Here is a 24651-nt window from a genome sequence, read left to right on the forward strand (position 1 = left end):
GGAGGCAGGAAAGGGAGCTCCATGGGGAAAGGGGGCAGGGGCTCACTGTCCCCAGGGAGGGGAGAACTGTGCGCGATGAGAGTAGGGGGACAGGAGACCCTCCCCAGCTTAGAGAGCCTGAGGGCTCAGGTGACGGAATCTGCAGGCGGCACCCAGCCTGGCAGCCCCGCGGCTCCCGTTGGCCGTGTTCACACTCCCGTGGATCAGAGTGACAACGCGCTGTTCCCCGGCCCAACCCCAGCGCCTTCTGAAGTCAACCCCAGAGGAGGTGGCGTCAGGAATCTGCATCTCAAACGCACCATGGACCTCCCTTCGAGCAACAGAGACTCGGGCCGAATGTGCACAGAATGGACGAGTCCGAGGCCGCCCCCCGCTGGCCTGGACACCGCCCTGCAGGGCTGGGGTCCCCGGTCCTCACGCCCTGTGGCCCTGGTGCCCTCGCCGCCTAGGACCGAGGTGGAGGGGATGAGAAGTGCTGGGCGTGGGACCTGTCCGGCTCGGCTCCTGCTCGGTCACAGGGACTGCGTCACCCACACCCCCTCGGGGCCACTGGCACCCGCTCCTCGCGGGTCCCACGCCCGCCCCACCGCCTCACTCACCATAGTCCTTCTTGCAGTACTTTTTCATGTTAATCTTCAGCTTCCCTTTGGAGGCCTTGCAGTAGGAATCACAGTCTGCAGGGGAGGGAGAGCACAAACAAAACCTAATTAGGCTGGTGCTGACCAGGCCTCGGGCGAGAGGCGGGGGCCCCCTCCCTAAATACCCAGAGGCCCTGATACCCCCGGGCCAGGCCGGGCTGCGGCCATTCAGGGCAGGCCTGGCCTCTAAAGAGGCGCTTGGGACAAAGGCCCCTCACCCCTCCTACCCCCCAGCCTGAGGAATCCTTCAGCCGCTGCCTGCAGCCCCCTTGGCCTCCGGGAGGGACGCTGGGGGCTCCCACTTTGCACCACCCAGGGTTTCTGAGCCACACAAATTCCCCGGCTCAGAGACGCAAGTGGAGCCTGATTAAAGCCGATAGAGGCCTCATTGTCGCCCGCGCCCGGGTCTGTGTCAGGCGCTGGCTTTCATGGCGTGGAGCCTCTGGCTGGGGTCAGGCCCCAACAAAAGGGGTCACGGAGGAAATTAGCAGCCCGTGAAGTATTAGAAAACCCCTTTGGTGTCCACTCTACTGGAGTGTGCAAATAGAATGCCCCCGAAGAAGGGTTCAGTTCTAATGGGCCCTACTGCTGACACAGGGCGGCCTGGCTGCAGCCGCCGGGCAGCACCTCGGGGCTCCCCCAGTCGAGTGCGAGCTGAGCCAGGCGGGATGTGGAGGGCCCCGGGCCTGGCCAGAAATCAGGTCTGCTTCTCCTGGGGGTGGCCTGTGGCAACCCACCCAAGGCACACCTCCAACCCCCGCCCAGCACGCCCCCCCCCCACCGCCCCCGCGGGCTCCTGCTGCTCTGCAGTTGAGGTGGTACAATGCCTTCCCTAGGTCCACGTCTGGCGCCCAGTCCACCACAGAGGCCCAGTGATTCATCCCGGCCTCCCGGCACCACTACTTGACACGTTGGATCCCATTCAAGTCTCACAAACATTCTGTGATGGGTGGGTGCTATTCCCATTCTGCAGATACAAAAACTGAGGCCGCCTGCCCAATGCATCCCAGACAGCTAGCACCAAGACTGGACCTAGAACCGAGGCTGAGACGTCAAAATGAGTGTCCCCGTGCTTACGCCGTGCTGGGTCTCAGTAAACATGGTAGTCCCTCGGTGGGCGTGCATGTCAGGCTCAGAGCTGGGGACGAGGAGTGGCCCGTGTTCCAGCAACTCCTGGACTGCCCGCGGGAGCAGCCAGGCCGGCCTGGGCCATGGAGGCCCCCTTGTTCTAGGAGCGATGACAGCCTGGGGTGCTGGGAGTGGGTGGGGTGTGTGTCCTGGGGAGGGTGACTAAAAAGGTGGAGGGGACACACACGCACACGCAGACATGTAAGTGACTGGCCAGCCCCTCACTGTGCGGAGTGGGAAACTGAGGCCAAGTTAGGGGAAAGCAGTGACTTGGGTTGGGAGCACAGGACAAAGCCAGGGCATGAAGTTGGGCCTCCAGTGCCCAACGCCCCAACCCTTGGCTGAAGTCTGCAGGGGATATTCAGAGATCACCCCAGAGTCAGCCGCTGACCCCATCGGAGGTCGCTGCTTCCTTCAGGGCCTGCAATACATGGACGGGGCCTCAAATAACGTCGAAACAGCTCCGTCCCATTGCCCTGAGCGTCACAGCTGGCCGCTGCCTAATGCCTCCGGAGCCAGCTTCCTGGGCACCCAGTTAGAAACCAGTCTCAGGAATGGAGAACAGACAGCCCCCCTGCCAGCTCCCCTGGGTCTGAGCCTTGGGCCCCGCCCTGGGATGCCCTGACCAGGCACACCGGAGGCGCAGGACCAGTCCCTCCGCCCGCTGGACGGCCGGCGGGTTACTGCAGGAAGAACCTGCTGGGGTGCAGGGCCTGGGGTGTCCTGAGAGCCCAGCCTGCATCTACCATGGCCAAGTCCGAGAGGGGGAGCTGAGAGGGGATGGCGACCTGGGCACCAGAGAAGTAGTGCCGTCACCACCATCGTCACCACCACCGTCAGGGCGCTTCACTGCCGGGAACAGCCCTCTCTGCCAGCTCAGGGCCAGATGACGCTCACAGCAAAGCCACTGCTGCGGCTGAACCCAGGTCGTGCGTAAGTCCTTGTGGTCCCGAGTGCGCTGGCCGGGATCCCGCCTGCTCTCTCCACTTAGGGAAGCGAATTGGAATGTAAGTGGTGCCGGGTGACGTCATTCCAGGGACAGCCTTGAATCCACTCTCGTCGCTTTCTGGTTATTTTTCAGGAAAGTCACTGGCCCCTGTTCGTGCTGCACTCGGGTCAGGAGGGAACGGGCACACTGCCTCCTCTGCAGGGTCCAGCACATCCTGCGTCTCAGCCAGGGTGACAGCGGGTCCAGAGAGAGCCTTGAGGCCTGTCCGCTATTAGCCTCACAGCAACCGGTGAGGCAGGGACCGAACCCCCCTTAAAGACCAGGACACTAGAGATGGAAAGGTCCCCGGGTGCCCGCCCCTGTAAGCTCTGCCCTGCGGAGCAGAAGGGCAGGTGGCTGAGTCCTGGGACAACCTAGCCCTGCACCTCCAGCTCTCACCTCCTCCCTCCCTCTCATCACTCCCTCCTGGTTCATCTTCAGCTTCTCTTTTCAGAGCCAAGCACCCACCTGAGACAGGAAGTGTACTAGGATGTGTGGCCGCCATCACTGCCTAGTTAGCTGGAGCTCCGGACCCTGCTTGACGAATCACAGCCACCCCGGAACTATCCAGTCTGTGCCTCAGCAGTGGCAGCCACTCACACGGCACCAACGGGGCCCGAGACACGGCCCTCTGCCCTGCTCATCAGCCCCACGTACAGATGGGAGGTCCCAGCTGCAGTCTGTGCTCCCAACCCCTGGTTCCCAGCCTGGACCACACAGTGGCATCACCCAGAAGCTGTAAAAACACACGATGCCTGAGTCCCACCCCGAGACATTCTGACGTCACTGGTACAGGGGGCAGCCCTGAGTGTCCAGGCTCATAGAGTTCCCTGGTGATTCTAATGTGCAGCCAGGGTTAGAAGCCACGGTCTGGATCAGGTGTAGCTGTGGAGGAGGGGAGGGAGTCCCCACACCCAGCACTTGCACAGAGCACCCAGCTGGGCAGGGGAAGGCCAGCCAGGTGAGTGTGGGAGACGGGTGCTCACACGGCGACACTCAGGCTCCTGCAGGACACGGAGCCAGCCTCTGAACGTGTGCAGTTGTGTGTGTGTGTATGTGTGTGTGTGTCAGGGGCAGGCGGGGGCGGGGGGGAGGGGGTCCTATTCGCTGCTTCCAATTTAGTTGTGAGCTAAGGAAACAGGAAGCCACCCCCAGCTTGCCGGGCTGTGTGTAAAGCATGGGCACACGGGGCTGGACGAGGACACGCGCTGCTCTCCTGCGGGTGAAGCGAGTGACCGCCGGGGCGCGGACACCGTGGCCGCTCCCTGGCTCTGGGGGCTCTCCGCGTGGGCTGGATTCCAGAGGACTGAGGTCATTGGGCAAGTGGTCCCTGGGTAAGGAAAACGTCCCTGCCTTGTCTTCTGTGATCACGTGCGCACTAAGCCGGGGAGACGGCTTCGAGATGGACAACCCAGCTTGAAAACGCAGCTCCGACCCCCTCAAAATGGCATCTACCTGGCAGTCACCCATGGAGCCCCTCCTTGTTTTGTTCCAAAATAGCTATAAAGACAATGAAAAAAAAAATTCACACTAATGCCAGAAACGAAACTGATAGATGACCCAATGCTGGAATCTGGGAGCAATCTCTATTAATTAAAGGCAGATGGTGGTGGAACAAGCTAAACCTGTCCAGGTTTTACCTCCGGACACAGTTCTTTGTCTGATGAACAGAAAGATCCTTAAAAAAAAAAAAAAAAAAGGAAAAATGACAGAGAAACAACAACCAGAAAACAAATGGGCAGGAAGTGGGTGGGGCCTGGTGACAGTGGCCTCCTTCAGGGAGGGAAAGCTTAAGGAAGGGTAGGGACTGGAAGGATGGAAGGACGGTGTTTGCAGGAGGCATCTGAACCTGCATTTTTATCCAAGTTATCGATGCAGAGACTGAGAAAATCGGCCGAGGAGACAGAAGAATGCCAACTCCACAGAGCAGGAGTGAACCGAGGGGAAAGGCCAGTAAGAATGAGGAACAGTCCCCTGCCATCCCTCTTGGAGCTAAACAGGAATCCAGCTGTCATGCTAGTACAGGGATCTGTGAAATTTTTTTTTTGTTGTTGCAAAGTGCCAAAAGTAAATATTTTAGGCTTTGCAGGCCATACGGTCTCAATCACAACTCTTCAAATTCTGTCGCCATAGCTGGAAAACAGTCATAGAAAATATGTAACCGAAGGAGTATGGCAGACTAAAAGAATTCTAAAAAGACACATCCTCTATGAATTAGGAGAAGAAAGCCATAAAGGAAGACTACGCAAATCTGAAAAGGCCATATGATGACACATAAAGAGCGACGTAGGAGAGATAAAAGAGCTGAAAAAAAACAAAAACCTAAAAGCCCAGCACAATTAAAACCCACTCTGGAAGCAGTAAAGAAAAATGGTACTGTAGAACACTGATTCAGAAAATGGAGAATGAATTGGAGAAGTTCTCCTAAAATATAGAGGAAAAGGATAGAGACATACAAACTATGAACGAGAAAATGATAAGGGAATAGGGGAAGAGTGGTGAGGTGGCATATAATTGGAAGAGAACTACAGTGGAGGCCAAGTGGAATAGAAACAATCAATGATAGGATTCCCGAGCTAAAGACAGACCTACGTATGTCAAAGGAAAGGGCTCATTGATTTGTTTTTCATCAAGGAAAAGACACCAACACCTAGACATATCTTTGCAAAACATATGAAATATCAAGATGAGGAAACAATACATACAGATTAAAAATCAAGAAGCAGAGGTTGGCCTGATGACTATGGCACAATGTCTATGGGTCCTGAAGAGGAAAAAGTTTGTGACCCAAGAATTTTATACCTAGCTGGACTGTCTTGTATGTATGCTGGACATGATAAACAAAAGACATTCTCAAGTGTGCAAGGGTTCTGAAAACATTCCAATCATGTATCCTTTTTGAGAGACATACTTAAGAATATTTCCTAACCGTAAAATCAATCAAAAAAAAGAGTTTAAGAGGAGAAAGTCATAGTATGAACATACTGGTGGTAAGCACCAAAACCAGTGAACATAGAGACTTCAAATTTGGTTCTAAAACAAGGCAAATATCAAAGTAATTTTAAAATGTTTCAAAGGGAACATCAGAAAATGTGTATGTGCTAGTATGTATAAATAACTACAAAAATTCAGATCATACTAACTACATGTTAATGTGATCTAAATATGATCTGAAACTTTAGATCATATTAAAAAAACTAAGAAATAAAGGAGGTGGAAAATACAACTCTCTGTGTTAAGTAAGGAGAATGCAAAAGATGCTATTTCAGCTTTACTCTGACAATTTGGAGCTATTAGATCAAATAGTGCTTTTTGAAAAATCACCAGAGAAGATAGCAAATAAATTATAGGTAATATGCCAAAAGAAAAAAAACAGGAAAAGTAGACATATATAAAGCAATTGTGATAAATTAAGATCATCGAAGAGCAATGACTGTAAATGGATGTACAGTGGGGCCTTGACTTACGAGTTTAATTCGGAGCTCGTAACTCAAATTACTCGTATGTCAAATCAAAAAGTGAACAAGTGAGACACGTGATGCTGGGCTGATGTTGTGGGGTTCACTGTGACGTTCGCTGCGCCAACTATCGGTGGGGTATCTGAAGCTGGCTCATAACCCGAATTTTAGCTCGCAACTCAAAGCAAAAAATCGGCAGAGAGACGGCTCGTATCTCGAAAAACTCGTTAGTCGGGACACTCGTAAGTCAAGGCCCCACTGTACCTCTATTGAAAAATCGATCAAAGTATATTAAATAAATTTTTTCGAGGGTCATAACCAAATAAAGCCAAATGTTTTAAGTTTACAACTTTAAAGAAGAAGTTGTAAGCTTCTAAAACAAGCATGTCACACTCAAAGGCGAACACGGGCCAAATAAACGAGGCAGGTGGCCCACAGGCCACGAGCTTCACAGGCTTGCTCTAACATAACATTTTGTGTGGAATAACATCTTAGTAAAGTACATCAAACAAATACGTTAGAAATACAAAAAGGAGTAGACACACACGTATACAAGAATGCTAAATCAATTCCAAGGGGCTGAAACTGTACAGGCCACATTTCCTGACCACGATGTAACAAATTAGCAAAAAATAAAGTATATTGAATTCTACAAGTTAGAAACACGCAAAACAAAACCTGAAGCAGGAGGAAAGAATACCAACAGATGTAGATATTAATAAAGTAGATACTAAAAATCTCCAAAGTTATAAATACCCCCAAGAAGTGATCCTCAAGAAAGCCCCAAAACCAACTAAAAACAACAACAAAAAACCCAAACAGACAATACACTATCATGTCTAATTATGAGTAAAAGAGAGAAACATACACATTAGAAAGGAAGGAGAAAGGGGGCAGAACCACGATCTAAAGAAGGTTTTATAAATTCTAAGGCTATTGTATAGCTTTAGGCTGGGATCTTGGACATCTGAATGAAATACATCACATCAATGACCAAATGGAACCAAAGGAGAGATAGCAAAGCTGAACAAAGAAATAATCTTAAGAACTCGCTGGATCCAGACAGTTTCAAAGGCTGGGTCCACGTGAGCATGTAAAGGACACATCCTTTTCATGCGATTTGATGTGGTCAGAAACATAGAAAAAGATGGAAAGCTATTAGGATGAACCACATGAAAGTGCCTAAAATCAACCATTTGTCACCTTAAAAAAAAGCAGTTTCATATAGTTCAGCCCTAATATGAAAGCTAGCATGAGCTTAAGCACACACAGACCCTGCAGATCAGTAAACTGACCTCATTTACCAAATGGGTCCCAATATTTTATGCCCAGCATGTTCCCATCCTCACTGGACCCAACGGCTGGGCGCCCCCCCTACCCTGGCTCCACACAAAAGTAGTGAGTCCGGGGTGAGCAAAAAGCTCCTGCCCTCACGCTCTCAGAGGAGCCTCTGGGGCCCCAGTCAAGGGCACAGGTAAATACTGGGAGACCTGCACAGACCAACGAGGTGGGAGCTGCCAGGGAAAAACACGGGGACCGCCCTGGCTCCCCACTGGTATGGCTCTGTCCCGGGGAGAGCTGCGGAGACCCCGAGGCCGCCATCTGCAGCTCGCAGCAGGCCCATCCTGGCTGGCTGGCTGGCGTCCTGGGAGCGGCCAACCCTCCCTTTTATTCCCCCCACCTGCTCCGCTGACCGACCCACAGCCAAGAACCAAGAGGGGGCCTTGCAGGCCCAATCCCAGCGGCCAAGCCCCTCCCTCCTCTTCCTCCACCTTGAGTAGCTGGCCCCTCTGGTCTGCCTCCTGTGCCCAGGTGCCAAAAATCCTGCTGGGCAGGCCTGCTCGGCAGATCGAAGCTCATCTCTGAGCATATGGCAGGCGGGCCCAGCGGTCCCTGGCTGGAGCCAGGGGCACTGCATCTGGCGCCTCCCTTGGCGTGGGGCGGGGAGCTGGCAAGGTCTCGCTCCCAGCAGCACCCCTGCCCCTGCTTCTGGGCCGTGGGCCTCAGGAAGGTGGGGCTGTGCGGGTAATGAGCGAGGGACACCCAGCTACCCGGTCCATCCCAGGACAGGGACCTGGAGGGCTGGGGGAGTTTCAGAGCCACTGGCAGGACACAGGGGAGGGGCCCCTGGTTCCTTGACCCGGGGTAAGAGAGCTCAAGGCACTGGGGCAAGGAGGGGTGCCCCGCTGGCTCCACTGTTTGGGCTGAGCCACCCTGCCCACCAGCAGGTGACAAAAGACAGGTGAGGTCAGTCTGCCCAGGGAGTGTGTTTGGGCTCCATCGGAGCCACCAAGCTGCCCGGAACTCCTCAGGCAGAGTCAGCTTTCAGTGGGCAATTTCCCAGGGGCTGCGGCCACCCACAGGTTCATAACAGCCGTTGTCGCGGGGTGCGGACGCAGGAGGCGCTCCCTGTGAAGCCAGCTCGCACCTCTTGGTCCTAATACAGGTGAGTGAGCGACTGTCCCCTGGTAAAAGCACCTTGTTGGCGCCCTCACCCACAGTACCTTGCCCAGCGCCCAGCGACCTCTCTGTGAGAGCTGGGGTCCAAGGCAGCTGCTGAGCACCCACACGTCTCTCCAAACCCACCCACTCTATCACCTCCAAGCCCTCCTTGCCTCAACAGCGTAATGCCCATTGAACTCTGGGCTCTGGCTCAGAGAGGCCAAGGACTCCCCAATCAAGGCAGCCTCTAGCAATACACTGGCAGAGCAGCTGGGTGTGGGGTACCTTACAACCTATGGGGGCAAATGATTGGAAAAAAGCCCCAAGGTGTTTACAAACTAGATGGCAAAGGACTAGTGTCTTTGATATAGAAAGAGCTCTCCTGAATCATTAAAAAAAAAAAAGACAAGTGACCTAAAGTTCAAAGCAGAGGAACAAGCAATTCACAAAGGAGGGAAAAAGGGGAGAAGTAAAAACATTCAGTCTTCATCAGAGAGACGCACTTAGATCACTAGGAACAGGGCTTTGTCAGGCAGACTTATACGATGTGGTTGGGATGCAAATTAACACACACTTTCCTGAGTGCTACTGGCATAGAAATGAGGGACACTCCTACAGTGAAGACACTGAGCAGGGAGAGAACGGGGAGAGCAGGGGGAGGCCAGGAGGGGCGGCGTTACTTAGACAGGAAGGCCAGTCTGAGGAGGTGCCAGGTAGGATGACAGGGAATCAGCCCTGTGAGGCGTCCGGGGCAGGAAAGGGCCAGGCGGGAGCGAGGAACCACAAAAAGGGGAGCCTGGAGCTGGTGAGGGGCCCAGCCAGAGCTGAAGCTGCGTGGTTGGCAGGAGGCTTGTCACCCATGGCAGGGGCTGGGTTTTATGGTGGAAGAATGCACGATGCACCGAAATGCTGGGCGGTGGGACTCTGTTTGGTCTCATCCATATTTTTAATTTTACTTTAATGACGATACAATGTTGCACTTAAAACTCTGAGGTGAGTCTTCTTCAGTGAGGATGGGAACCACATATGAGTGGTGGGTGTGAGTCCTGTAACGAGGTGACATCCGTATTGAACAAGGTGACACTTGTATTCCTAACGCATGGGGTTTCTGCTGCTAAGAGCTGCGTGTGTGTGTGTGCCTGTGTGTGTGTGTGTGTGTGTGTGTGTGTAGCTTCATCGTCCCCCAACTCCACAGCTGTTGATACCAAGGGAAAAGAAGCATGAGTTGCCAGCCAACTGTGTGCACGTGAAGTGGGTGGGAGTGAGGACCCGGCTCTAGCCAGGGTGGCCGGGGAAGCTCCCTCAGGAGGTAGCACAGGACCGAGACCCGAACATTGCGAAGGAAGCAGGGCTAAGATCTGAGGCAAGGAGGCTCCATGCAGGAAGAACGGCCGTGCAAAGGCCCGAAGGCAGGACTAAGCCTGGCACCGTCCAGGCACGGAATGAAGGCCGGGGAGCCTTGCCCAGCATGAAGGAGGAGAGGAGGAGAGGAGAGAGATGCGTCACACAGCCTGAGTGGGCCCTGTGGGGCTGGAGACGGTCTGGATTCCATCTGAAATGTAAGCAAAGCCACTGGAAAGTTCTGGCCAGGCCTGGGTCACTTGGGGCTGCTGGTGCAGGGTCTTTAGCTGCATGGCTGAGGGCGGCTTTTACCCTCTTACTATCACAGGTGGGCCCCCGTGCTGCCCAGGCCCACCTCACACCTGAGGGTACGGGAACATGCTCTCTACTCTGTGCTGTGGTTACAAAGAACAGTTTCCAAGCCCTCAGAAGCCTAACTTGCCATTCTACCACAGGCGCCGCGATCCTTCTCAAGGACTGCAAATAACCATTCGGGGGGGGGGGAGGGAAATGTGGGCTTTACGCAGCCCTGGGGCCTCTCCCCGCACCCCACTGGTCAGAGCAGGGGCTGGTGCTCACACCTTTCCTGGAGAGCCACCCGTTGTGCCAGCTTCCAACATCAGGCCTGGGTCTGGCACATCCTCTGTGGCCTCCTCAAATCCCATGTTCCTTTCTTCCCAAACAGCAAAGCTCAATGCTTCCACTTCAAATGCCCTTCCGACAGCTCCCCAAGGCCACGTCCCCACGGTGGCCCTGAGGGTGGAGGTGCTAGAGGACTCCGGAGAAACTGGTTGTTTCTTGTAGAGAGGGGTCGCATCACCAGCCCTGTGATCTGACGATTCCAAGCCTCCGTTTCCCCATCAGTGAAATGGGTAATAATAACTGTCCTGCCTATTCGTGGGGTTTAGGAGGAAATAACTATGGAGGGATGTCAGAGACGGGCACTCAGAGATGACTCTTCAGCTGGGACCCAAAGGATGAGAAGCTGCTGCCAACTGGGTGTGATGGGCTCGAGGTGCTTCCAGGGGCCCCACTGGATGCTGGTAAATGGAGGGTGAATGATGACAGAGCAGGGGAAAGGTGGGGCCCCACCGGTGGGCCTCATGAGACAAGGAGGAGAGTGACTGGCCCGGTCCTCCGCAGAAGCGTACAACTGACCCACACCCAGAAGCCAGCTGGTGTGGTGGGTCTGAGCCATGGAGCTCCCAAGACAAGCACATCTGCCCCCAAGATCCTCTCTGGGCTACACTACGGACCCAGAGCCAGGCCACAGCCAGTCAGAGGTGTCCACATGCAGCGGACTTCAGACCCACAGCTGGGACCCTGCCTGTGCCCGAGGTCCATGGCCTCGGGACGGTTACTCTGTTCACACATCTCCTCCTCCATTCCAGTGAGTGGCGCCTGGATCCCACTGCCCCCAAACTCTCTGGAAAGACCAGGACCGCACCCCAGGGACGCTGGAGAAGCCAGAGACCACGGTGAGCCATTCACAGGCTCGGCCATCCATGCCTTTCCCCTCGCGGCTTTCTTGGCAACCCATTCCTGTATCATTTCCCGGTGCGGCCTTCCTCTCTACGTTCTCAGCACCCACCTCAGCTCCGGACCGGTCTGTGTGCCTCCTCTGCCCGCGGTGGGGTCACCCCTGAATGCTCGATGAACCCACTGGAACATGACCCCGGCCCCCGGTGCTCACAGGTGTAAAATGGGCTGCGTGCAGGGGCTCCTGTGAGATGCCAGACTCCTTGGACCAAGAAACCCACACGCACAGGCTCCCCAGGCGAAAGGCACAGCCGGCTCCCTTTGCTACTCTGCTGGTGACCCATGAGGACGCCTGGGTGAAGGGCTTAGGCACCTTTTAAACTCGCTAAGCTTTCTGATGACACAGAGGGCGTGGCTTGGGCTGGAGAGGCCGGGAGTGGCACTAGAAATCAGGAGGCCCTCACACCTGTGTCGGGGTGCACAGCTGACACCTAGAAAGTGCAGCCTTGAGCTCCGGGCCACAGGGCTGTTCTGCAGGCCATGTCTGCTGCTCGGGGGCCTGGAGTGGCCATTGGACAGACGGCCTCTCCCTGGACCTGGGATACAACCCATTATAGCGGAGGGAACAGCTTGTCTCAGGATCATGATGAACTTGAGGGCTGTGGGATGCCGGGCGGCAGTTAGCGGGTAGGCAGGCGATGGAGGGCCTCAACATGCTGGTCCCAGGACTTCTGAGCTGTGTCCGTGAGCATGTGACTGCACCTCTCTGGACCTCAGATTCCTCACCGATTAAATGGGGTGAGTGTGGAATTCTCGGCAGTTCTAGTGAGATGAAGCCTGACATGATAAGCTCTAAAAAATGTTAGCTCTCATTTTTACTAAAATTTAGGAGCATGAAAAGAAAAAAACCCAGCCTCACGGTATTCCCGGCACAATCAATTAAGCAAACTGGCTGACCTCTGGCTGTCCTGAAAAGCACACTCGTCTTCAGGGGACCTGGTTCCTTCCCAGCACTTGTCACAGGGGCAGGAGCGGGGTTTGCGGGTTGGCTTGCTTTCTGCCTCCCCCCCCCCCCCAAGGCAGAGGCCACTGCACTGTTCCCGCTGTTGAATGAGTTGAGTGCGAGGGGGCTCAGCTGCCACCACCTGTGCCCTCACAATCTCTTCACTGCCCTGGTCCAAGGGCAGGAGACACGGGCCCTGAAAGGGAGCCTGCAGAGGAGGCTCTGCAAACAGCAGGGAGCCAAAGGCCGGAGCAGGATTCCGGAGGGAGAGCGGGGAAAGACAATTCTGGAAAATGCTGTGGAACCAAAAGCTGACGCTCTGGGAGTGCGGCAGGAGCCGATAAGTCTGCCCTCTCCAGGGAGGTTTGAAAGGCTCTGGTGTTTTGTTTGGATGTTAATAACACAGATTCTAAATCCCCTGCCTTATTATGAAAAGAGATTTGCAGATTTAAAATACTGGGCCTGGGATTCTGAGGGCAGCTCTCGTGGGCAGAGCCAGGAAGGCTCGGAGCTGGGGCGACTGGGGGAAGGAGAGTCCCTGCCAGGTCGCCTGCCCCTCCTGCTTCAGCCGGGCCTGGGGCACTGGGACTGGAACAAGCAGGAACCGGCGCACTGGCTGGGCTTTCTGGAGGGGTGACCAGCAAGCAGAGCTTTCTCTCTGAGCAGATGTAAGTGGCTGAGCGGTGGCAGCTCCCTCCCCGTGAGGCGGGACAGCCTGCAGCCGGGTTGGGGGCAGGGTGGCCGGGCTGGGAGAGGTCAGGGCTGCCCTGGCCACGTGAGGCAGGAGAGCGGCCCCTTCTCCACTCGGAACCAGAGGGTGCCCCGAGTCCCCAGCATGCTCTTTCTTCTTGCTGAACAAGATGGATTGGAAAACAAATTGGCTCAAATAAAGCATGTAATTAGATTACAGCCTCTCGCCCAGAGCCTTCAGGGCTGCAGAAAGCCCTCCTGACTGGAGGCAGGAGACTCAGTGGGCTGAACCAGCTCCTGGACATCTAGAACTTTCTCCTGACCCCTCGGGTGCTCACCCAGGCCTCCCCAGCCAGTGGTGACTATGCCGAGAAGGTCAATTCCACCACGAAGAGGACTGCAGAGCCCGCTCTGCCACCAGCCAGCCTGTTCCCTGCCTGCAGGTACCGCCTCCTCCCCAGAGGGAGCCCATGTCCAATCCACGTGGTCCACCTCAGCCCATCTCTAGGGGACAGTGATGAGCCACACCTGGGCAGCCCTCAGCAGCACTTCCCATCCACAACCTCAGAGCACCACAGGGACCTGTACGGAACCCAGGCAGGTGGTGTTAGGACCACAGGTTCCGTCACACACACCAGAAAACTGAGGCCCAGAATGTTCAGTGTTCAAGGTCACCCGCCAGTGGGGGCAGTTTTGCTAACACCAGCCGCCCTTCATTCCAGGTCAGGGCCATCCACATCTTTGTCCCCAAATCCATGGGCAACCTGATGACCATTAAGCAATGACCCTAACCTCCCCCCACACCAATGCAGCGGCTGCCCCTCTCAAGGGTACCATCTCTCAGCTGCCTGTCCTCAGGAAGAACCTCTGTGTGCCTCCCCCTCCTGCCACTCCCCTTCCCTCACTCAGCTCCCACCTGACGCCCCTGCCCATGCATTGGCCAGCCTTAGGAAAAGCGGCTGTGCTCAGTGGCTGCCCAAGAAAGGAAGGAGCAGGCAGGAAGCTCAGGTCCCTACTCTGAAAGGCTCAGTGATGAGCAACTTATCTCCAGGCGGAAAAAAGGAGGGTCACCCAAGAAGACACTGACTGGGAGCGAGTGTGGAAGCAGGAAAAGCAAACAGGCAGCTCACAAGCCACCAGATTCCCCGGCCACGCTCGTGGCAGACATTACTAATCAACCTCAGCACCCAAGGGAGCCCAGAACTCAACCAGGTGCTCCTGGTTCCTCGTGGGAGAGCAGGCACATTCCTGCCCTCCCTGTTGGCTCAGTCACTGGCCGGTTACTGACAGACTGGACACCAGCCACGGAATCTGCCTTCTCTCGAGGAAAGGGTACTTGAAGGTCGTGCACCCTCGCTCCTCCTGTCGCCATCCCACCGTCTGGACAGACTTCCGTGAGCCTCGCCGAGTCTGTTTCTACAGCTCCTCCCAGATGGCCTTCGTTCCACCTTCCGGAACAGCCCAGAATAAGCCTGTTTAGCCAACAGATCAGCCCTCAAGACTTTCAGAGAAAGTACCCTCCCTCCCAAGCCTTCCTGGGCCCTCAAAAACCAAGGGTGTGGCCATTAGAACCCCCACCAAGCGGATCCCCCCTTCTTACCCTCTCTGCTCCTCAGTTATTCAATGTGAGGACTGAAAAGAGGAACTCTGTCTCTTTACTTTATAGATGTCTCTGCGGAGGACGGATACAATCCTACTTAACCTGCGTAGCTCAAGTCTCAGGAACACAGGTGAGAAGCAGGAAGGAAGCAGCCAAACTGCCAGACCTTCAGGTCTTCATCCTCAGCTTAATTACCCTTTACTCACAAGCACTGGTGACAAATGTTATAGCCATTCTAGAGCACGGCGCCTGGTGAGCCACGTATTTAAAGGGTGGGGGACCCACTGACCGGAAGAAGGAACAGCCAGCCAACAGGGTGCAGAAAAGGGGCCAGGGACCATGAAACCAGGAAGAGCAGACAGAGAGCACCTAAGGGCCACTCCGAACAGAGGCCAACAATCCGGAACCGCTGAGAAAGCCTCGGGGTTAGGCCGTATCGCAGCCCAGTCCGCCTTCGCCACGCCCGCACCATCCCCACAGGTGAAATCGCGTCCGCGTGCATGGCTCCACGAGGCAGGAAAGCTGGGTTTTCTTTGGGAAAGATTCCCACCCAAAATGGTTGCAATTTTTAAAAAGTACCTGGTATTTCAGTGAATTACACCTCAGGAGTCTGAAAACCGTGTTTGCGGGGGCTGCTCATTCCACAAGAACAGAGGCAGCTGCTGAAATCTCCCCATCAAGACCAGCCTGACTGCCTCCTCACGGAGAATAAAGGAAATGTTTGCTCCCAGAGTGAGGGGTTCTCTCTATGCCCCAGGGAACCACAGACCCTGCAGGAGGTGTGAGGAGCCCTCACATCCGGGCAGAGGCCTGCTGACCCGAGAGCCCTGAGGGGCCAGAGGCCAGTGGACCCTGGACTTCCCCCTGCCCTGCACTCCCCAACTGGACACATCTGGGCTTTAACTGGTGGCCAAGTTCACATTCTACACCGTCTTCCGCTGCTTAACCATCTCTTCTGTCTCCAGGAACCCCCAACACAGGAATTCCAGCTGGTGCCCCACGTACATCCCCCAGTCTTAGAGGGCTCCCTCAGAGTCAGTCCCCGACGCCACCCCCACCCCCCCCCCCCACACACACATAGACAGAGGGGAGCGGGAATGAGGCCTCAGGAGCTCGGGCAAGGGTGAGGCACAAGACCCCACCCCCAGCGCTGGCCCTGACCTGCAGGAGCTCACCAGGCCTCCTGGGAGGCTTCAGGACAGCCTGCTGGACAAAGGACTAGCCAGTTTTCACCCGCCACGGGGGCCGTAGGAGTCGGCGACACCATCTCGCTCCACTCCCCACACCAGCTCCTGTTAGGAACTGGGAAACCGCTGCTGGGCCCCGGGGACAAGTTACCGCAGAGCCTTAGGGTGCCACGTGCCTCTGACCTGGGAGTCAGGCTTAGAGGAGCCCCGAGGTCTCCCAGCCCCTCCCACTGAAACAGGCTCATGGAAACGGGAGCCACAGGCCACATCCGAGCATCCTCTGCCAGCGTGGAAATGAAAACTCGCAGCCCAGAGGAGCCCTGCAACCCCAGGGGAGAGTGCGGGCAGATCCCTGCTCGCTGCCAGGCTGGGCGGGCGAAGGGGTCTGACGGCGCCCCGGGCGGCCCCAGCTCTGAGGGAAAGTCCTGGAGACCCATCCACCGCAGAGCCGAGGACTGCAGTCCCAGCGCGTCCTCAAGATGCACATTCTGCCACATAAGATGGTCTTTGTGGAGGTTTTGCGTGTGGATCCACAGTTGTTTCTGGCTTTGCCACCTTCTTACCTGCCGTCAGCGCCATTAGCAAGCAGCAGCCTGGCTGGAGGCGTGATGAGCCACCTGGGATCCCAGCTTGCACGAGGGCAGGACAGACACAGCCTCTCTCAGCCCAGCTGACAAGGCCACGTGAGCGCCTGCTGACACCTGCACGGCATCTACTCTAACAGGTAACAGCCTGGTTAGAATCGCCTCCTTAGGCGTTTTTCTTGCACAGTAAACCAGGGTCTCTTGAACCCGGGGCTCCATGTTCTACACCCATCCCTGTAACCCCAGCACTAACACAGCCCCCAGTAAATGTGCAGCTAATGAACGAATGAAGAGAAAACGAACAGACATGTGCACGAATCCTGGCACCGGAGTTCCCAAGGAATGCTGGGAGTCGGGGGAAGAAAGGGGTACGTACTAAAAACCACCACCAAGCCTGGCTGAACAAGAAATCCCCACTCTCAGCCAGTAGCCCGGACGAGGCCGCGGGGAGGATCTGCAGAGCAAAGATCAGTATTTCACAACCTTCCAAACAGCAGAGAAGGCCGCACCTGCCGCCCTCAGTCTGGCGGCTAATCCGCTGGAACAGCTCCACGTCCACCCTCCGCAGCCCGCTCCGCTCTGAGGGCAGAGTTGGCCTGCGCGGCCGCCTTTAATAAGCTGGAGCGTTGGGGCGCGGTATTCACCGGCGCTGCTCCCACAGGGCAGCCCCACGGGGTCTCCTTGTCGGCTCTCGGAGTGAACAGGAGATTTTGTGTTCAGCAGGGAAAACAAAGCTGCCCCGATGGGGATCCAGTTGGCCCTTGATACGCTTTCCCAGCGAGAGCCAATGGCAGACCGGCCCAGCGCGAGGGCAGCACGAAAGGGTGATTCGGAGAAGCGGAGGGGGGCTCAGCCGGGCTCCCTGGGAAGGCCGTGAGAGACAGGGGAGCTTGCAGCCCTGTCGTGTCCAGCCTCGGTTGGCTGGCCGGTTAGCCCAGCTGGTTAAGCCAGTGCCGATGAGGTCATGCCTTGGAAGCCAGGGTCGCCTTTGCTCAGTTCCCTGGGTGGGCCTACGCCCCCAGCCGAGGCAGCTGCCGTGCAGGAGACACACTGCTTGGCCAGGACTGCTTCCTCCACAGACCAAAGACCCTTAACGTTCACCATCACTTCCTGATGCCAATAACTCCATAATGGGGTGGCTTGCAAATGCCCACGAAGTCAGCAGAGTGAGCAAAAAGGTCTATGGTGGAGGCTGTACGGAGTTACCAAACACCATTTCATTTTCCTCCTAGGCGTATAAACTACATTACCCAGCATCCCTTGCGGTTAGGTGTGGTCATGTGATGAAGTTCTGGCCAATGTCATGGGTAGAAGTGACGCATGATCCTTTCAGGCCCAGCCTGGAAAAGTCTCCAATGTGGCCCCCTCAGCTCTTTCCATACCAGCAATGAGGCCAAGGCCCTAGAGCAGCGGTTCTCAACCTGTGGGTCGCGACCCCTTTGGGGGTCGAATGACCCTTTCACAGGGGTCCTAAGACCATCCTGCATATCAGATAGTGACATTATGATTCATAACAGTAGCAACATTACAGTTATGAAGTAGCAACGAAAATAATTTTATGGTTGGGTCACAACATGAGGAACTGTATTTAAAGGGCCAGAAGGTTGAGAACCTCTGCTCTAGAGACTGGCACAACCACATGATGGGAGAAGCCTGGGCCCGGCTCGCTGCTGCTGCAGTGGACCACCGGGGCTGCTCGTACAGCACGCAGCCTGTACTGGCCAGTACAGGGGGTGAGAAGAGAGTCTGATGGAAGACACCCCCAGCAGCAGTGTGCATGGTAGAGAAGAGGGGTATGAGAGATGTCACGGCTGAGTGACTGGTTGGACATCAGAGGAAGGACATGCGGCCCCAGGGAACCTCCACCAGGTCTTCCCACAGTACAGGGCTGTTGGAAAGTGGACACAACAGAAATCCACAAATGGCCCCTAAATCCCAGTAAACTTGTCCTCCCCTCAAGTAACTCACCAAGATGTGCTGGGCCAGGTCGCCTACCTCCAGCAGCTGCCAGTGCCTGCGGCTAATGGCTCGCACTTGCACTTTCCCTGAAGGCTTGCCCTTGCTTGATAAAAACTGCCCTGCTTGGAAACACCTGGGAGGGTACACATACCCCTCCCAGGGGCAGTCCGAGCCAACAGCCAGCTATACGGACAGGTATAACCGCCCTGCCCTCTTGCTTTTAAGCAGGACAACTTTGGTGCAACTTACTCTCCAGAGCCCCGTGTGATTATGTTGAGACCTGAATTCTCCCAAACCCACGTGTTTCCCTAGCGTCTTCCCTGCCCTGTCCTGCTTCCCTCACTCCCTCACTAGCTTCTCCTGACACCCCTCAATAAATCATCGGCACAAGAATCCCTGTCTTGAGGCCTCTTAGGACCCTGCTAACCCAAAGGAATGGCTGGAATTCCACCTCTTGTCCCATCCAAGCAGCACATTTGTCATAAAGAGGAAGAAGACGGGGTGAAGTCCGTCCAAGCTTGGACAGTCCTGGACTCTCAGGCCTACAAAGATCACCACCTTCTCAGAGGTCCCACCATCGGTGAAGATGGACGCTGCTGTAAAGATGTCATGGCCTGGAGGGACATTGTAGATGTGAAAGCACATCTTCCCCTCCTGGGGCTGAAGGTGACCTCGTGGATCAGAAGGAATGCTTGGCCAGGAAACCAGGGAATGCCCCGCCCTGCTCACTGGGGTGGGGGAGGGAGGGTGAAGAAGGATGGCTGTGGGTGGAAGCCTAACCCGATTTGGCTTGAAGAAAACGTCAAGGCAGGTTCACGAAAGCAGCTGCCGCCAAACATTCATGAACTTCTAACCTCTCCTCCATAAGAGGAATCGTTTCCAAGTCCCCAGGTCTGATTCTCTCCAGGACTTACCACTTGAAAGGATGCTTGCTTGAGGCCCTATAGCTAACAACGTTGAGAAACTGGGTCTTCATGGATGCTGCCCTCAACCGTAGGGCAAGTCGCTGCTCTCCCCTGGGCCTTCTCTCCCCATCTGTCCCATGTGGCGGCCAGATTGTATGAGCTACCTCTAGGTTTCCTGCTGCTATCAAAATCTCAAAGTCCACTTCCAGGATGCCTTTGGGGAGAAATGCTGAGAAACATTTAACAACCAGCTCTCTAGGAAGAAAACCCTTGATTTGTAGCACGTGCCAATTTCCAAGGTGTAAATATTCCCGTCATGGCCAATATCAAACTACCAGCACGGTGGCCTGAATGCAGAGCTGGGAAGAGATGCCCACGGTCAGTGCTCACGAGCCCGTGTGAGCAGGTGCACGCTGGCTCCAGGATACCACCGGTTTGCAGATACCTCACTGCACAAAATAACTTCATTTCAGACCTGGCTCATTTCTAGTCACTGCAAACCAAAGGGCCTCCTCCTTTCCTCAGCCCTACAGTCCACTTTACTCCTGAACAGAGACCGCAAGGCAGTCCAATGACACTTGCCACCATCTTGCCGAGGGGGACGCTGACCTCCCAGTGACCTGCAGGGAAGGAGCAGGAAGGGCACGGCCCCTCCCGAGATGCAGAGCCACTGCTCTTACTGAATTAAAGCTCTGGGCTCTGCCTGGAGACAAGGCACAAGGTCCGCAATCTGTGAGGTCACACCTGGGGACAGAGCAGGGACTTGTGTCGTGTCTGTACCTGTAGCTTTAGGAACACAGGGCCAGTGCAGAAGAGAGCAGAGTCCTGGTCAGCAGGAGGTAGGCTTGGGCTTGGGGACAGGACTTGAGGCCATGAAGGTCCATGTCCACAGCAGGGAGGACACCTGGCGAATGGGCAGACACTGTCCCCAGTCCACTCTCCTCTTCTCCTTCGCTCCTCTGGGTCTGGGTACCCTTCTAGGTCCAAATCGCCCACAGTCCCCTCAACACAGCCCGAAAGAGCCTCCAAGGAAAGGCCCTGCGGCCACTGGGCCCTGTGAGCAGTCGACCTCCCGGGCGGCTTGGACCCCGGGAATTCCGAGCTGGGAGGGGACTAAATGAATCATGGCCCAACTCCCTCATTTCATTGAGAAGCCTGAGCCCAAAGCTACCAAGTGGCCTGTGGGACACTTTAATTGAGTGGAGGGAAGGTAACAAAAAACTAAAATCCATGCTCTTAGGTGATTGTATTTAAGACTATTACTATTACTACTTGCTGTGGACTAAACTGTCCCATCAAAATGCCTACACTGAAGCCCTAACCCTCAATGGGATGGTATTTGGAGGTGGGGCTTTGGGAGGTAAGTGGGGTTAGATGAGGTCAAGAGGGTGGGGCCCTTGAGGATGGAATTAGGGCCCTTATAAGAGGAGACACCAGGGAGCTCTCTCCCCGCCCTGTGAGGGCTCAGCAAGAAGTGAGCGGTCTGCAACCAGGAAGAGGGCATTCCCTGGAACCGATCACGCTGGCACCCCGAACTTGGGCCTTCAGTCTCCAGGTTGTGAGAAATGAATTCCTGTTGTTTAAGCCACACAGTCTATGGTGCCGTTATGGCAGCCTGAGCAAACAAATATATTTTCAGTCTTGCAGGGTATGTAGGAAATCAAAGGGACCCCTGCGGGTGCTGCCCAACACCCACCTCTAGGGTTGGGGACATGACTCCCCCCAGTTCAGTGGCTGTTGGGGTTCCCCCCACCAATCCGAGCAGGAGAGAGGGCCTCAGGCCGGGGTGCCAGGCACAACCCATTTCCATGCACCCTCCCCCCAGTGCCCAGCCAGGATCTCGACAGGAATCCCCAAGGGGGGTGTCAGGCCCAGCTTCGGGCTGGGGGCCACCCTGGGAGTGGGGGTAGGGGTAGGGGTGGGTCTCTGCGTCCACCCTGCCCCACCCTTGTTCTGCAGCCTGCAGTCCCCCCTCTGCCAACAAGGACCCTGTGACATGAGTGTGACACGGGGCGGGTCCTGGGGATTCCAATCCTCTCTCTCACTGACACCTGTCACTTGTCCATTCCCATCAGCCAGCCCCTGGAGTCCCCTTGAGTGGGAACAAGGGCTAAATATTCCACCCCCAGTCTGCTCCGCCTCCCAGCTCATCCCTTTATCCTCCTCCCTGATGGTGGCAGCTCCACCTGCAAAGGCCCCTCCACAGGGAAACAATGGGAGCCTGCGACACACAACGCAAATGGTTCCTTTGTGCTCCCTGGGGCGGCGGGCAGTGGGGGCAGCTGAGCGCTCCCCGCCCTGCTCGCCCCAGCCTGACCTCTGCCCCAGCCCTTTGTGCAGCCCCCAAAAAAGGGAAGAGAAAGGGGGAGGGGAGGGGGGCAGGGAAAGCCAGGGAATACAGAGGTGGTGGAGAGGGTGGAGGAGAAAGACAGAGGGAGGTGAGGACGGAGAAAGGCAGTCAGAGAAAGGGACAGGCAGAGTGAGGAGGAAGGAGCCCTGCTTCACGCAGGCTGCCGGGAGCACGGGAAGCAAGCAGTAAGCCGGACCATGTGAAACTGCCATTTCTGTGGGACACAAGGGGCCAAATGCAATGGCAATTCCATTCCGTCCAACCTGAGCCACATGGGGTCAGTCTGGTCCCCAGCCAGGGCGCAGTGAGTGGGTCCCACCCACGGTCCCCATTCCCTGGGCTCAGTCTCTGGTTTCCGAGGAGGACTGGGCTGAGGGCGGAGGCCAGAGATGCTGTGCACAAGCCAGCCCCCCCGCCCCGTCCCCGCAAAAAAAACACTAAGAATTTTCCAGCCCCACTGTTGGCAGTGCCAGGATCAAGAAAGCCTGCTTCAGCCCTGGCCGGTTTGGCTCAGTGGATAGAGCGCTGGCCTGTGGACGAAAGGGTCCCGGGTTTGATTCCGGTCAGGGGCACATGCCCTGGTTGTGGGCTCAATCCCCAGTAGAGGGCAAGCAGTAGGCAGCCAATCAATGATTCTCCTTCATCATTTATGTTTCTATATCTCTCTCCCTCTCCCTTCCCCTTCCTCTCTGAAATCAATAAAAAATATATATATTAAAAAAAAAAAGCCCGCTTCAGACCCGTGGTGCACACTGAAGACGCTCAGTGTCGTTTAGCATCGGCACCCTCTGCTCCCACCACACCGTGGGACTTCCTGGTCCCCTCAGCTGTGGAGGTGCCCCTCCCCCAGGGCCGCTCCCCTGAAGGAAGTGCAGAGCGTGCAACCTCCACCTCCAACACCACAGGGGGGGCTGACGTTGGGGCTGGACGTGGTGCTCCCTGCCTCCTCTTTCAGAGCATGAGATGAATGATGATGACGTGTAACATGTGGGCAGCACGTTTCACTTGACACGCCACTCCACGTGCATCACACCCTCGAAAGCAGCCCACGCTTGGGGACCCAGATGTACTTCTAAATATAATGCTCTGAGGAGCACGTGACTGCATGATGCTTCAGTAAGTAAAGCGCCGAGCAAACCAGCTCCGATAGACACTCGGGGATAAGAAAGATGGACTGGGATCAGATGGTAGTAAAGCGTTGACCACTTTGTTGGGTGTAATGACGCTACCGAAAAGGTGCGGAGAATATTCCCAGAGATGGCATTCCGAACGATTTAGGGGTCAAATGTCCTACAGCAGCTTTTCTCTTAAAATATTTCAGCAAAAGAAATTGCTGAAGCAAATGGGACAAAATGTCCATGGTGAAGTGTAGGTGACAGGCATGGGTACCCGCCACCATTCTCTCTGCTCCTCTGAGGTTTCTCGTCATAAAAAGTTTAACAATTAGTTGAGCCATAGTAATCGATTTCCAGGCTCCAACTCTCTGCTGGGTTCAGGGTCCAACATCGGCCACTGGGAAGGACATGGCGAGGCCACCAGCAGTTTCCACTTAGCGGGCCCGGCACCCCTGTCCTCGGGCCGCACCCCCTGCTGCCCACCCTGCCTTCCCACCACGGAGCCCGCGGACACCTCAACGCCGCGCGAGCCCTCCACGCACTGTGGTGTCTGCTTCCCAGACGGTTCCACTGGGTTGACACTGGGCATGTACAAGCCCACCACCGAGTCCACAGCTTTATCTGGATCATCCCATTCCGTGAACTACCCCGTTTCCAGAGAAGGAAACAAGACGAGCAGAACTCGGGTCTGGGGCTGCCATCCGGTGTCCTCTCCTCTCCGTCCGCCCCCCACACCTGGGAAGGCTGCACCCCAGTCTTGTCAGCTCACGTTCCCTCCTCATCACCTATTCCCTGTCCTGGAAAATGAGCCTAACATGAGGACAGTCCAGGCTGCTCCAGGTTGCAGGTCTCTATAAACCCAAGTTTCTTTCATGAAAAAATGGAGGCGCTAAGAGGCCGCCAGGTGTGACAACTCTCAGGTGACTGCCCTGAGGCTGGGGCCATGGAAGCAGGTCACAGGAGACGCCACACCAAATAGGCAAGTGCCATGAGGAGACCAAGCCGAGAGAGGACCGAGACCCTGTGGGGAGGGGGGCCCAGGAGTCGGCTCCTTGCTCTTGCACCTCCATCCCAAGTCCAGCCTCCACCCAGGAGACAGCAGTGCCCCTTGGCACCAGGGAAGCCAGTGAAAGACCACAGCCTCTCGCCCGGCTGAGAGGCGGCCCTTCCTCCCTCTGTACTTTCGTGTTCCTATGCCTACACTCCACTCCAGGAGAGCCCGCAGGCAGTGCTGGGTGGGGTCAGCTCACCTGGGCTCCGAGAGCCCATCGTAAGCATCTCTTCCCACCTGTGTGTTCAATAACATCAGCGGGGGTGTCTGCAACCAGCCACCCGGGAGTGTTTACACCAAGGAAAGTGGCAAATGCCAGACGTCAGACTCTGCCCCAGCCAGGTCTAACTATTCACCAGCGCCTCTGCCCGCGGAGACCTCAGCAAGGGGCTGCAGGAGAGACTGACCATCAGAGGCAGAGGAGAGAGAGCAAGCGTTTCTGAAGAGGAAGAAAGCTCACCAGGAGAAAGAAGGCCATTCCTACCCTGAGAAGAAGGCAGGAAAGCCCCCCACCACCTCAACCCCAGGGGGCGGGGGACAAGGGGAGGCAGAAAAGAGAAGTCTTTGCATGCCCAAGGCCTCTCAGCCAGCGGAGAATCAACCCCAGAGGCCCCGGTCCAAACTGGACTCATCCCACTGAGCCAAGTGGCCTCCACGAAGCCAAACGACATGCGATCAACACCTACACAGAGCTGATGGCGGCCGAGAGAGGGTGGGGCCCTCTTTCAGCCCA

The 24651-nt window shown here is 55.9% G+C and overlaps 1 protein-coding gene across 1 annotated transcript in view; it reads right to left on the minus strand.

The window, feature by feature from the left end:
- Positions 1–591: 591 nt before the first annotated feature.
- NTN1 (netrin 1) overlaps positions 592–24651 on the minus strand; it is a 159747-nt gene continuing 135687 nt past the window's right edge. Inside the window, exon 5 of the mRNA XM_014446420.2 lies at positions 592–674. Coding sequence (XP_014301906.1) covers positions 592–674 — 83 coding nt within the window. The remainder of the gene's footprint in view (positions 675–24651) is intronic.

Source organism: Myotis lucifugus, unplaced genomic scaffold, assembly GCF_000147115.1.
Source record: "Myotis lucifugus unplaced genomic scaffold, Myoluc2.0 scaffold_538, whole genome shotgun sequence".
Taxonomy (NCBI): domain Eukaryota; kingdom Metazoa; phylum Chordata; class Mammalia; order Chiroptera; family Vespertilionidae; genus Myotis; species Myotis lucifugus.